The 12,399-nt window shown below is 39.2% G+C and overlaps 1 protein-coding gene across 7 annotated transcripts in view; it reads right to left on the bottom strand.

The window, feature by feature from the left end:
- Window positions 1-6,198, bottom strand: part of UBR2 (ubiquitin protein ligase E3 component n-recognin 2) — a 130,623-nt gene extending 124,425 nt beyond the window's left edge. For 4 of the 7 annotated variants that reach the window (XR_002824582.1, XM_023734213.1, XM_023734214.1 and 1 more), the window contains exon 1: window positions 5,784-6,194. Coding sequence is in view for 5 of the 7 variants with exons in the window: in XM_023734213.1 (XP_023589981.1) it covers window positions 5,784-5,861 (78 nt within the window). In the remaining 2 variants the exon portion in view is untranslated. Of the gene's footprint in view, window positions 1-5,783 lie in introns of all 7 variants that reach the window. The other 3 variants (XM_023734206.1, XM_004379457.2, XM_004379458.3) reach the window with 2 other exon arrangements.
- Window positions 6,199-12,399: the final 6,201 nt, after the last annotated feature.

The following is a 12,399-nucleotide window of genomic DNA, read 5'->3' as shown; positions in this document are numbered from 1 at the left end:
CAGCAAACCCTATTCCAAAATATGAACAAAAGTAGTCACATTATTCTAGGCAACTTATTCTTTATGAATAAGAAAGTAACCATTAAGAAAGGATTCACCTTTATGATCATAGAAAGTTAAGTGCCTCAGACAATTTTAATTTACAACACACTTTGAGATTTTATTTTAAAAATGAATTTTTCTTATCTTTTATATTCTGGTTTTTCCTAAAACTTCATTTTTACAGAATTTTAATCAAAAAAATAAATAAATAAATGATGCTTTCTAAAAGAAATTATGGAGTCTTGTGTCTCCAAGAACACTGACAGGTCAAATTTGTTCTTACATTTTTTAAATAAAAAAATCCAAAAACTACTATCAGCTTCTGGCTAAAACAAACAAATTAGCCACCTTATATAAAGTATTATTAGTAAAACAAGCAAATACTTCACTCTAAATATCAAGTTTTATTATATATTATTATAAATTATTAATAAGACTTAAAAATCTAGTTCAATAAAGGCAGGCAAATATTCTCTACCCTTAAAAAGTTTAATAGTATCATGTGAAAAGTTCAAAATTACCTAACGGATTTGGGAGCTGTCACAGGCACTTCAGCCTGATTAAATTTACACACTTAATATATAAAGCAAAGCACCTTTATATGAGATTTCTATACCAGAGATACTGAATCAGTAAATGGTAATATCACAGGTTAAAAAAAAAAGGAGGAGTGTGGAGAAAGCAAGCAGAAGGAGAAAAGTTATGACTGCCTTTTAAAGGCTCACACATTTCTCAAAAGAATAAAATCTACAGCTTTTCAGACTGTTCTCATCAATATATACTAACTTTTAACTGTTTATTCAACATAAAAATTACCGAGATTTCTGATCTAGGTGAATTTTAATTTATCCTTATCATCAGACACTTCTAGCTGTCACACCTATGTGCACAGGACAGTAATAAGCATCTACTTCAAAAAAAAAAAAAATCAACCAGTGAAAACCCTATGGATCCCAACGTTTCAATTCCGTTGTGCATAGGGTCACCATGAGTCAGCCGACTCCACAGCAGCTAACAATAACATCTTACTAGAAGTCCTTTGATAAAGGGAAGTAAAGAAACTGTCAACTCCTTCCACTATAGTAAACATTTTATTAAAATTTTCCAGGAGCTTTCCTTATCGCACCCTAAATCTAAGCCTAGAGAGCAAATACAGTGAATACAAAAATGAAAGAACCTCTAGCGGTTAGCCTTTTATCACAGTATCTAATTATTACTCAATTAAAACTGTATCCTTTACACCACATTTGGTTTTGCTTCAAACAAGGATAAGCAACATGTAAGCTAATCATAAAACAACAATCACTAGTCCTCAAATAATGTTTCTGGAACCATATTAAGAAAAAAATTATATTAAGAGCTTTAAAGCTGAAATAGGGAGAGCATTTACAAATTAAAACAATATAGAAACTCAATAATAATAAAGAACAACTAATCCAATTTAAAAAATGGACAAAGGATCTGAATCAACACTTCCCCAAAGAAGATATACAAATGGCCAATAAGCTCATGAAAAGATGCTTAACATCATGAGTCATTCGGGAAATATAAATCAAAACCACAATGAGATACCACTTCACACACACTAGATGGCTGTAAACAAAAATTCAGATAATAACAAGTGTTGCTGAGGAAATGGAGAAACTGGAACACTCATACACTGCTGGCAGGAATGTAAAATGGTGCAGCTACATTTTAACAGTCTGACAGTTCCTCAGGAAGCTAAACAGACTTAGTATATTAAAAAAAAAAACAAACCAAACTTGTTGCCATCGAGTGGATTCCTACTTACAGCAACCCTATAGGACAGAGTAGAACTACCCCCATAGTGTTTACAAGGAGCAGCTGGTAGATTTGAACTGCTGACCTTTTGGTTAGCAGCCGAGCTCTTAACCACTTCACCACCAGGGCTCCAGAGTTACCATACGACCCAGCAATCAGACTCCTAGATACCCGAGAAATGAAAACATTAAGTCCCCACAAAAATTTGTACGTAAACATAACCGAACACCTTGCAGGATTGGGTTACTAGGTTTGAGGGCTTAGGACCACAGTCTTGGGGGGCAACTTGGTCAATTGGCATAATATAGCTCATAAAGATGATTTTCTACATCCCAGTTTGGTGAGTAGTGTCTGGGCTCTTAAAAGCTTGAGAGCAGCCATCTAAGATACAACTATTGGTCCCTACGCATTTGGAGCAAAAGAGAAAGAAGGAAACCAAAGACTCAAAGAAGAAACTAGTTTACTGGGCTAATAGTCTACACAAACCCAGACCTCACTTACCTTGAGACCAGAAGAACTAGATGGTGCCTGGCTACCAGTACCAACTGCTCTGACCAGGGACACAATGGAAGGTCCCGGATAGGATCAGAGAAAAATGTAAAACCAAACTCAAATTCCTAAAAAAGGCCAGACTTATGGGACCGATAGAGACTAGAGGAGCCCCCAAGACTATCATCCTGGAACACCCTTTAAACTTGGAATTCAAACCACTGCTTGTAGGTCACCTATCAGTCAAAAGACAGAGTGGCTCATAAAATAAATAACATCAACTGTGAGTACTATGCTTCTCTAAACAATCATCTAAATGAGACCTACCAGTCAACATTTACTCTAGACCAAAGATGAGAAAGTGGAGACTACAAAGCTAAATTAATGGAAAAAGAACAACCAGAATGGAAATAATGAGAATGCTGACACATTGTGAAAAGTGTAACAAATGTCACTGAATAAAATGTATAAAAATTGTTTGAGAACTTAATTTGCTATGTAAATTTTCTCCAAAATCACAAAACTTGTACATGAATGTTCATACGAGCATGATTCATACTATGCAAAATGTGGAAACAACCCAGCTGTCCATCAACTGATGAATGGATAAATGAAATGTGAGGTATCCATAATATGGAATATTATTTGGCAACAAAAAGGAATGAAGTACTCATACATGCTACAACCTGGATGGAAACATTATATTAAATTAAAGAAGCCAGTCACATACATATTGTATTATTCCATCTATATGAAATTTCCAGAATAGGCAAATCTATAGAGACAGAAAGTAGATTAATGGCTGTCTGAGGCTTGGTGGGTTTATGGGGAAATGGAAAGTGACTGTTAATGGGTACAGAGTTTCTTTTTTAGGGTGATGAAAATGTTCTAAAATCAATTGTGGTGATGGTTGCACAAGTCTATGAATACACTAAAACTCAATGAATTGACTGTATACGAATTATATCTAAATAAATCTGTTAAAAATATTAAAGTAAAGCAAAAAATAACCAATATAGACATAAAACTATTTAAAACTTCTACAATGAATATACATTTCTTTTATAATTGGGGGAAAACAATATATGTACTTCTTAAAACATAATCACCCATTGGAACATGATATTATAATCAAATCTGTGGAGCACAAAATGTAGTAGATAAGAGTTAAGAAGTGTTGGGAAAGTCAGAGTTGTTGTAGAATCAATTCTATCAGGAAAAAGAGAAGATTGAGAAGAGAGGGCCATTTTAATATCCTAAATTTACAATAATTAAAGTCAGTCTAGATGCTTCTTATTTCTGAGGCACAGTACTTAGGATAGATGGGATCACAACAAAGTCCTTTCTCCTAATAAGAGAAATAAGAAAAGCAGTGTGTAAATAAAGTGTGGGAAAGAAGAAACTAGTGCTCGTTAGGTAATCTAAAATGGATATGATCCCAACAAATCACCAGTAACAGAGGTCTAAAAGGCTATAATACTAATTTCTCTACTTGTTTATCCTCTCTAAAATTCAAATCAGAGAGGAAAACTTTATTAATTTACCTAAATTTGTGAAAAAGAGCTGTGCTGGAGCCTAAGTTCAAAGAATAGTTTTAAGTGCTATGCTATTATAACTAAATACAGACAGTAAATCCCTTTCAAAGTAGGGCTAGGTTATATAGCTGGAGGAATCTTTTCTTTTCATATTAGTTTGCATCTAATATTTGAAGGAATTTTGTTAATTTTTAAACATTTTTCTTCTTTACGTTTGTCAGAAAGCCGTTTAAACAGAGCAATAGTAAAATGTAGATCAGTTTGTTGATCTTCACAAACTCAAATGAAGTCCAATTAATAAATTTTTATTGCATTTTCCTTTATTTTCCCCACTGCATCTGCTTCAGAATTTCTCTGCTTTATTTAAGAACTAGGCGCATTGGTCTCCAGCACCACTTTTATAACTTGTTCCTTCAGGAGCCTCAACAAGTTGGAAAACCTCTGAAACTCAATAGTTTGCATTTTTAGAATAGGGATAATAGAATACGTAGCCTGCATCACTAGGCCAACAGACACAAAATTTGGTGGGAGTTAAAAAAAAAAAAAAATTACTTTCAGGTAAATAACATATTCAATATCAACAGACAAGATCATGGATAGGGAATAGCAGCCATTATTACAATTTTACTGTTTACTTGTATTGCTGCTTTCATTTTCATTTTCAAACCTCTGTGATAATTATCAATGAAAGGCAAATGGGGGCTGTAAATCCTTGGATTGTTAGAATATTAAGTAGAAAGTAAATGAAAACAGACCTAGACTAAGCAAATAAGTCAGGACTGTGGTTAAAACCAACAACAAAAAAGCAAGCAAAGAATCATCATTCAACAGGCAGTGCATTTCTTTAAACGTTCACCTCTACTCCTACCATCATTTATCTCCACCCTGACTTTAGTGTTCTTATCAATTCACCCAAAATAACTTGTCACTGACCAATAGCCCCACAGTGCCCCCCGCTCAAATTTTGCTCATAACATTCAGATTGCTGACTTGGGTTCAAAGGTCACTCCCTTCCTAGCAGCTTTTTAAACTGGAGGCCTTGGAGGTGGGGCCCAAGTTGTTTTGGTCCATTCATAATCATTCTGGACAATCTGTTCTAATGGGTGGTCCCCGTCCTTCTTGGGGAAAAATGCCACCGAGTTTCACTAAAGTAATCATTTAACAACTCTACTAGCATATTCAAATTACTGTTTCAGTACAATACTAGGTTTCAGTTTGGGGCAGACTGCTCCTACTATGCTGTAGCCAACCCTCACATTATTAGCTTATATTTGCCGAAAACTGCTGCCTCGAACTTATATAACATTTGTCCTCCATCCAACCAACTCGAACTCCTGGAAAAAAATTTTTTTTCATCTCCAGCTTCCACCACTACTTTGCACACATTCACAAACAGGTTAAAAAACGCACTGAAGGGGTTAAGGGGGACAACTGTGTCGTTTGCATCCTTGGTGCCTAGGGCAGTCCCAGAAACAAAGTGGGCGCATTTTCGGTGGAGGAGGCTCTGCTCCACTTATCTCAGGAAAAGGAATCAGGAAGACCAAGTAGGGCGATTATACCCAGAACGCTAGGAACCATCTCTTTCCCTTCCATCTTCCAAGAGCTGGAATAAAGGGCAAAGGCCTGCGTGTTGGGGACTTAAAGGAGGGTGGGAGAAAGGAAGAATAATGAGAGCTCTTAGGTCAGCTGGGACAGAAAGCGAATGTAAAGGGGGCTGGTGCACAGCGCAGTGCTACGGGCTGCTTGAGGATGAAGAGAAAGGAGAGAGGAAGAAGGATCAGTGGCCTCCCCGGGCCGTTACTCCACAAGGCGAGGCCGGCCCGGTCGTTACACCAAGTCAGGACCGGGCTGCACCAGGATTTCCAGGAGTCGGTTCCTCCCCTCTGGGCGCGGCCAGCGAGGGCTGGACGTCCCCGCCCGGGTCCCGGCACTCACCCCCGCGGTCTCCTCAGCCGAACATTCCAGCAAACTCCGGTCGATGGCCTGCACCTCAGGCTCCAGCTCCGACGCCATCTTCCCTCCTCCTTCTTCCCAGCGCTGACGCCGCTACCGCCGCCCCGAGGGCCACGGCCTCGCCACAATCCCGGCGGCCGCGACCGCTACCCTTGCCCCAGGCAGTCAGTTAGTCCCAGAGTCGACCAGGCGGCCGCGGGTGAAGCAGGAGAGGAAGAACGGCAATGCGAACCGGATAGGAGGGACGGCGGCTCTCTGCGCTCCTTCCTGGGCTTAGCGCCCAAACGTCAAGTCACTGCTTCGTCCCTGCCCCGGGGAAGGACACAGAGAACCCCACTCCTGGCACTCTTGCTCGCTTCTACCTTGTCCCGCACCCGGAAAGGGGCAATAACACCCACAAGGGGAAGGGGAGGATGCTGGGAACTGTAGTAGACCTCAGCACAGCCTGGAGGGCGGTGATATCCTTATAGGGAGCCCCACGAGGGCATTTTGGGAGTTGTAGTCCATTTCTAACCTGAGAATGAGCAAATGGCAGATAAGGGGGCGGGACTTTTCTGCACCACTAGTATCATGGGAAGAGACTAGTGGCAAGAAGCTCCTACCTGGGAAGAGGCACCAGAACACGATATTGTGGGAATTGTAGTTTTATCCCCCACACCTAATTGTTCATTTTTCTATCTCCAGCGCCTAGAACAGTGCCTGGCACGTGGTAGACACGTAAGTACTTGTCAAAGCCTGGTTTATGGTAAGCATTCAAATGCTTGTCAAAAGAATGGATGAATTGCATTCTATTCCTGTAGTTCTATGACGCTGTCATCCATCATCCTCTTTTTCCTTTGACTAGAACCAAATTGAACATTACCCAAGTTTTCTAAGGTTTTAAAATATATTTAAATGCTGTTAAAGAAAAACTTTTCAAGAAATTTAGTGATGACCACTTATCAAGATTACAAACCTTGCTGCAAAGGAAAAGGACTGTACCAGGCCAGTTTGAAGATTTACTCTTGGTAGGGACATTTTATAGACATAGACAATCATTGTTAGACTAGATACAAAAGAAAAGTATGTTTTGTTAATGGCAATTAGAGTCTTGACTGACAGTTGGGTGAGTGAGTTTATTAGAACAAATTTTCAACCATTTAGAGTTTATCGGAAAATTGCTTATACGTTTTACCAGGAGTGCTAATTTATTCCCAGAAAGAAGTTGTGAATTACATTATGCAAAAAAAAAAAAAAAAAATTCTGATCCAGAACAAGTTGGGGACATATTTTTATTGTTGTTGTTGTAATTTGGAAATTTTAGAATCCTACAAGCTTCCAGGGAGAGAAAACACAAAGGTTCCAGAATCAGAAGCACTGGGTGCCTCAACCTTTCAAATATGTATTTAAGATCATGTTTATTATATTTTCATCCAACATTTCTAGGTATTTGTGTCGGGAATGGTGGTGATTCAGATAATAAAGTTTGCCATATTTTTAGGATAGTTAAAATGTGAGCTCCATGAAGGCAGTAACTTTCTGTTTTCACTTATGTACCTAAAACAGTGTCTGGCATGTATTAGATAGCCAATACACCTTGATTTTTTAACCTAAAAATGCTTTGTTATTTTTATGGCTGCATAGCATTCCATACTATTCCATGAATGTGTCATAATGTATTTAAACTATTGATAAACTCATTGGTTCTATCCAGTGTTTTGTGTGATTAAAAGAACGTTGAATTAAATTTCATATTCATATACATTGGCAAGCTCAATTTTAGGTATAGCTAAAGGATGAATTCCTAGAAGGGAGTTTTCTGGGTCAAAGGAAATAATGTAACTGGTGAAAGGGCAAAAGGAGCAAACTGAGGCTCAGAATGAACAGGACTGTGAAAAAGGCCCACTTGGGTGCCACCTGTCACTCCCACTCCCAGGCACAGGACCTTTCCTATGCTAAGGGCTTTCTGACATGGCTCCTCACTGAGCTTAGACATGGTCCCAACCTCCAGATCTTTACCTACCTCCCTATTTCTCCCCCTACAAAAGGTACCCATCTATGTGCCATTTCCCTCAGAGGCAAATCTTTGACCATATACATCCATCCATCCACTCATCAAATCATTCATTCATTCAACAGATATTTTCTGAAGCTTCTGCTAAGTGCCAGTCACATTCTTGTTACTAGCAACGTATCAATTAGCAGGCACAGTTACTGCTTTCATGAGCTTGTATTTTAGGAGAGAGACACACAATAAAAAAGTAAGTGAGTGAATATATTATATAATTTTAGATATTGAGAAATTTTCAAAGAAAATGATTAGGGTGATCGGAGAGGTATATCTGAGGAGGGGAGAGTTGAGCTAAGTCCTGAACGAGAAGAAAGAGTCAGTCATGTGAAGATCTGGGACAAGGGCATTCTAGACAAAGTAAACAGCAAGTGCAAAGGTTGTAAGGCTGGAACAGACTTGGCATGAATCAGGAACAATAAGAAGTTTTATGGCAGTAAGTTTTCATATCAACTAATAAATGCTATGCCAGCTGGTAACAGTAATAGGTACATTATTCCTGTTCTCAACTAGCACTCTTTCAGATAAGTGTTGTGACTTTCAGTTTAGATATAACGAAACTGAGGCTCATAAAGATAAGGTAACTTTCCCAAGGTCACTGTGGTAGATTGACTGCAGTTTAATGACCCTCATTTAGGGCCTCCCTGTACCCACTCCCTTTGCAACATGACTCTACCACTCTTTACATCAAGAAGTGGTATCTACAAAAAAAGACCAGACTTACTGGTCTGACAGAGACTGGAAGAACCCCCGAGACTATGGCCCTCGGACACACTGCTAACTCAGAACTGAAGGCACTCCCAAAGTCCACCTTTCAGCCAAAGATTAGACAGGCCTATAAAACAAACAATAACACATGTGAGGAGTGTGCTTCTTAGTTCAATCAAGTATACGAGACCGAATGGGCAACACCTGCCCAAAAGCAAAGATGAGAAAGCAGGAAGGGATAGGAAAACTGGATGAATGGACACGGGGAACCTGGGGTGGAAAGGGGAAGAGTGCCGACACATTGTGAGGATTGCAACCAATATCACAAAACAATTTGTGTATACATTTTTGAATGAGAAACTAATTTGTGCTGTGCTGTAAACTCTCACCTAAAGCACAATAAAATTTAAAAAAAAGTGGTGTCTGTTTTCCCACCCCTTGAATCTGGGCTGGCCTTGTGACTTGCTTTAGTAAATGAAAGGTGGCGGAAGTGACAGTATACCAGTACCAAGCCTAAATCCCCAGAGATGGTCTTGCGCACTTTCTTTGAACGCCAGCTTTCTCCCTGAGAACAATTCTGGGCTAGCCTGCTGGAGGATGAGAGACCCCATTGAGGAGAATCCAGATACGGCTGGCAGCCAGCCCACTCTCAGAAGCATAGTCACCTAACTGACCTGTGAGTAGCTGCAGACAGCTGAGGGAGACTGGGAGAACTGGCCTAAGTTGCCAACCTGCAGAATCATGAATAAATAAATGATTAATTTTTTAAAAAATTTCTTATGGCAAAGCATATACAACATAAAATTTGCCATTTTAACTATTTTTAAGTGTACCTTCAGTAACATTAATTACATCCACAGTGTTGTACAGCCACCATCACTATTTCCAAAACTTTTTTACCCCAAAGAGAAACTCAGTGCTCATTAAATAATAATTGATGTTTTAAGCCACTAAGTTTTGGGGTGATTTTTTACGCAGCTATAGCTAATCATTTCAGTCACATAGGTAAGGGGCAGAGCTGGCATTTGAACTCTGGTCTCTGCAACTCCAGGGCTCATATACTTTTCATGCCATGACTGCTTCTCCAATGAACCCATTTCCAGGTAAGTTAATTTATTATATTTTTATATAAATAAAATAACCAAGCTCATGTACAGTAGGCCAAAAACCAGGGAAGTCTCCCTTCTCCTTGACGGGTCCTAAACTAATTAATTGACTCTTAAAGGCCATGGAAAAAAGACTGAGAACTTTCTGTTCTTGAATTGTTTCAAAAGACTGAACAGAGACATTTCTATGTTAGGAAGGTCACACCAAGATAGGTTCATCCATGGTTGAGCTCTGTGGACACATGCTCTGCTTTTCTTGGGGACAAGGTCACCTGCCTCTCTCTTTACTTTTGAGATGATTAAAAGTGATGACAGCCAATTGCAATTTTTTTTTTTTCTCATTTGGGACATTGAGAGTGGGTTTCCTCTAGTCTTAATAGAAATGTTGTAAAGCAGCTGGTATACAAAAAAAGTCCTCAGGGCAAAACAAAATAAAAAGATGTTGAAGAATACATTATGTATTCCATACCTGTTGTCACTGATATAAATTATCTCCTGGGAATGGAATCTTGTGGTTCCCTGTTCCCTAAAGTTAGCTTATCAAGGCTACTTTTTTTCCAGATGTAGAAAGGATTATCACATGGCATACTGTGAGGAAGAATTGTGTTTGGTCATTATGTGACAGAAAATGAAAGAAGAGTTCTGCTGTCTGACTGCTTTTCAAAGATATTAGTAAGCTAATGACACTCAACCCAAAAAGGACAAGGATTCAAGGCTGCCAGACATGGGTACTGTTGTACCCATCTATGTGTTAGGGTAGAACTATGCTCCGCAGGGTTTTCAATGGCTGATTTTTTGGAAGTAGTCTTTCTTTCTTCCGAGGCACTTCTGGGTGGATTCAAACCTCCAACCTTTCAGTTACCAGTTGAGCATGTTAACCGTATGCACCACCCAGGGACTCGACTATTATACCAGCCTCTCAGAAACTACCATTCACAAGTTTTAGTTACTGTAGCATATACGTGGATTGGCTTACCCAGCCAATTCTCACCTCCGGGTGTACCTTCGAGTACTACAAAGTGTGGTAAGCTAAAAATTATGTTCCCAGCCTCCCTTACAAGTAGAGTTCTGTAGACAAATTGAATTCCACCAGTTAGATGCACTCCAGTGAGATTTGGAAGTTGGCAGTGAGTTGGAGGCTATCTTTCTGTTCCTATGACTGTTAGTGATATCAAGCATGATCATGGAGATGTTGAGCTACCTACAACACGATTCAGTCTATAGTTAACCTGCGTTTTAAGAGGCAGTTATTGTGGTAGTGGCAGCAGCTTCCAGATCCTTGTTTTGCAGTGATGGGGGGGTGTTTTAAAATTCAACTGGGCTCAACCTAAACAGTGCTCTTCTACCCGTTCTAACTAATTTGTGAGTATCTACTTCCTTGTACCAAATACCTTGCTGCTTAAAAAGCTATGGAGCAGTTTTTATTTTCTGTAGTTTGACCTTAATGAATAGTTGCTAATTAGCAAATATAAATTTGTCTAGTTCTTAGGTTTATTTAATTGCCAACTTTATGGCCTTTCCATCTTGCATTAAAGTTTTTAAATTAAAATTTTGTTTGAAATAGTTAATATTGTCATATTAAAACATTGAAAGGGTATCCTAGTGAAAAGTCTCCTTCTTACCCCATTAGCCGTCAAGTTCCCTCTCTTGGAAACAACAACTGTTTCTATTTTTGTATGTGTCCTTCTAGAGATATTCTGTGCATTTCAAGCATCAATGGTGGCTAATATACCCATTTTATGCATTTTTATTTTTACATTTAGGAGATTCCATCATGTGATGGTTAAGGTTGTGTGTCATCTTGGCTGGGCGATGATTCTCAGTGGTTTGGCAGTTACATAATGATGTAGTTCGGCAGTTATGTAATGATGTGATCATCATCCATTTTGTGATCTGATGTAGTCATCCCCCTTTTTGAGATCTGTGAGCAGCCAATCAGTTGAAAAGAGTTTCCTTAGGGGTGTGGCTTGCATCCAGTATATATGGATGTTCTAGCAAAGTTCACTCTCTGGATCCTGCATCCGATTTGTCATCCTCTGATCTCCGGTTCCTGGGACATGAGTCAGCCATCTGATCTGCAGATTTGGGGACTCAGCAGTTCCTGCAGCCCATGATCCAACATCCTGCTGTCTGACCTGCCAATTTTGGGTTTCTCAGCCCCTGCAACTATGTGAGTCAGGAGAAGCCTCCAGCCTGACGTGTGCCCCATGGGTTTGGGACTTGCCAGCCTCGACAACTGTGTGAGTCATTTCCTTGAATTAAATCTCTCTCACTGTCTCTATTCTTTTACTTCACTGGTTTTGCTCCTCTAGAGAACCCAGCCTAAGATATTTGGTGCTGAGAGTGGTTCTAGAGGTACAAAAGCATAAGGATGAGTTCTCTGAATTGGTTCTCAAGTCTGACTAGTCATAAAGGTGCTGATGACTCTGCCTCCAGTAGTAAAGAGAGCACTGCTAATTGATGGCATGAGGTAGCAATAAAAATACACAAAATACCACCACCAATGAATCAAATATTCGTGAGAAACAAGGCTCTGGGTGACTGCATATTTGATATCATTCTAAAATTTTGTCAAAATGAGAAATATAAGGAAGCTAGTTGGTCCTGTTTTTGCTAGACAAAGTGATTAAAAAAAGAGATGAGCTCAGGGCTTCAGAGTCACAGCTCAAGTGCTGCATAAAAGACCTGAAAGTTGCCACTTGTGCCCTAAAAGAAGGCCTTATTTCTTTTTTTTTTT

Source organism: Trichechus manatus, unplaced genomic scaffold (genome assembly GCF_000243295.1).
Source record: "Trichechus manatus latirostris isolate Lorelei unplaced genomic scaffold, TriManLat1.0 scaffold00065, whole genome shotgun sequence".
Lineage (NCBI taxonomy): Eukaryota > Metazoa > Chordata > Mammalia > Sirenia > Trichechidae > Trichechus > Trichechus manatus.
The sequence above is the reverse complement of the archived record's forward strand: the minus strand, read 5'-3'. Positions and strand labels throughout refer to the sequence as shown.